This window comes from Monoraphidium neglectum (genome assembly GCF_000611645.1).
Source record: "Monoraphidium neglectum strain SAG 48.87 unplaced genomic scaffold scaffold05692, whole genome shotgun sequence".
In the NCBI taxonomy this organism is placed as follows: domain Eukaryota; kingdom Viridiplantae; phylum Chlorophyta; class Chlorophyceae; order Sphaeropleales; family Selenastraceae; genus Monoraphidium; species Monoraphidium neglectum.
Window position 1 is genome coordinate 1 of NW_014007938.1, and position 1,783 is coordinate 1,783.

At 67.8% G+C, this 1,783-nt stretch overlaps 1 protein-coding gene across 1 annotated transcript in view; it reads left to right on the top strand.

Annotated features, from left to right (window-relative positions):
• Positions 1–46: 46 nt before the first annotated feature.
• The window catches only part of MNEG_15816 (DNA helicase INO80), a gene marked incomplete at both ends in the record, with an annotated part of 3,415 nt that continues 1,678 nt past the window's right edge, over positions 47–1,783 (top strand). Inside the window, 5 exons of the mRNA XM_014035713.1 lie at positions 47–101; positions 346–449; positions 713–847; positions 1,129–1,290; positions 1,498–1,715. Coding sequence (XP_013891167.1) covers positions 47–101; positions 346–449; positions 713–847; positions 1,129–1,290; positions 1,498–1,715 — 674 coding nt within the window. The remainder of the gene's footprint in view (positions 102–345; positions 450–712; positions 848–1,128; positions 1,291–1,497; positions 1,716–1,783) is intronic.

The following is a 1,783-nucleotide window of genomic DNA, read 5'->3' on the forward strand; positions in this document are numbered from 1 at the left end:
CCCCAAAACAACCCCACCCCCCCAGGCCATCAAAAGCTCAAACTCGATGCGCTGGAAGGCGCTGCTCTCGTTCTCATGCCGCAACAGGCTGCTGCTCACGGGTGCGCGGGGCGGGGGCGGGGGTGGGGGGACTCACCGCGCAGTGCGGCTGGCGTGCGGCCTAGCCATGGCCCTCCCCACGGCTCTGCTCAAGGCGCACTGACTGTACCTGCAATCCCGCCTCATCAGCAAGCTTTGCCTCGGCGTTTCAAGCACAATCGTACGTGCAATCTGATTCGACCGCGTCCCCCGTGTCGCTTGAGTTTGCCAACGCAGCAAAACCTCCCCCGGACCCCCCGGCTGCAGGCACGCCCATCCAGAACAGCCTGGCCGAGTTGTGGGCCCTCCTGCACTTCATCATGCCGCAGCTCTTCGACTCCCAGGAATCCTTCCAGGAGTGGTTCAGCAAGGTGATTACCCTGCCCTTAAATTGCACGCGCGCCGGCGTGCCAGGCAGATACCGAGCACTTCAGGTGCCCGTTCGTGCGCGCGATCGAGCTGCTCAGCTGCGCCGCAGGCGGCGGCTTGGGAGACCCCGCTCTCCCATATCTTGCCAGCCATGATCTGCTTACTGACTCCCCCTGCGCGCCGGCTGTCTGCCCGACGAATCCAGCCTGCAAGGCAGCGCCTCCCGGTCTTGAAACGTGCCTTCCCATCTCATTCGCGACCGCAGGACGTGGAGGGTTTCGCGGCCGCCAGCGTGGGCGGCGGCTCCGGGCCGTCGCGCCTCAACTCGGCCCAGCTGGCGCGGCTGCACGCCGTGCTGTCGCCCTTCATGCTGCGGCGCATCAAGGCCGACGTGCTCAATGTGGGTGGGGGTGGGGGTCGGCGGCCGCAGCGCGGCGCGTGCGTGCGTGCAGGCGTGGTCGCTACGGGGCGCGGGTCAGGCGTTCAAGGGGGATGAGCGCCGCACGCGGGCCCGCTCACGCTGCTGACGTGGCGCCACCTTTGCGCCACAGCCCCTGCATGAGCGTCCGTCCACATATGCAGACGCCGCCCCCCCCCCCCTGAAATCAAAAGAAGAAAGGCCGCCTCAGCCACCTGACCCACTCGCTCGACCACCGAATTTGAATCGCATTCGAACCGCAGGAGATGCCGCCGAAGACGGAGGTCACGATCCAGTGCCCCCTCAGCCGCCGCCAGGGCCAGCTGTACGCTGCGCTGCGGGGCCGCCTGTGCGTGGCCGACCTGTTTGTCAGCGACAGGGCCAAGGTGGCGCGGCTGCTCAACCTCGTTATACAGCTGCGCAAGGTGTGTGTTTCTGTGTGTGTGTGTGTGTGTGTGTGTGTGTGTGTGTGTGTACATGTGTGTTTTTTTTGGGGGGGGGGGAGGGCGGTTGGCAGGGACGCTTGTCGCTCCCAGCAGTGGGGCCGCGTTGTCCGCTGGCGGTCCATACGAGCCTAGGGCGCGCTGCACGCTCCAACACGTCGCCGTCGCTCCCTGCAAATGGCCCCCCAGGTGTGCAACCACCCAGAACTATTCGAGCAGCAGGCAGAGCGCGCCCCCCTCCACTTCGCCCCGCCCCCGCCGGCCCCGCCGCGCCCGCCGCCCTTCGGCCGCGTGGAGCGCCTCGTGCCCCTCGCGCCGCGTGGCTTTCTCGAGCTGCGCCTGCCGCGGCTCGTATATAACGATTGCCTCGCCGGCTGGGGCGCGGCGGGCGGCACGGCGGCGGGCGGGTACGCAGCCAAGTGGCTCGGCCACCGGCTGTCTGTCTTCTCCGCAGCCAACGTGCTCGCGTCGTCGC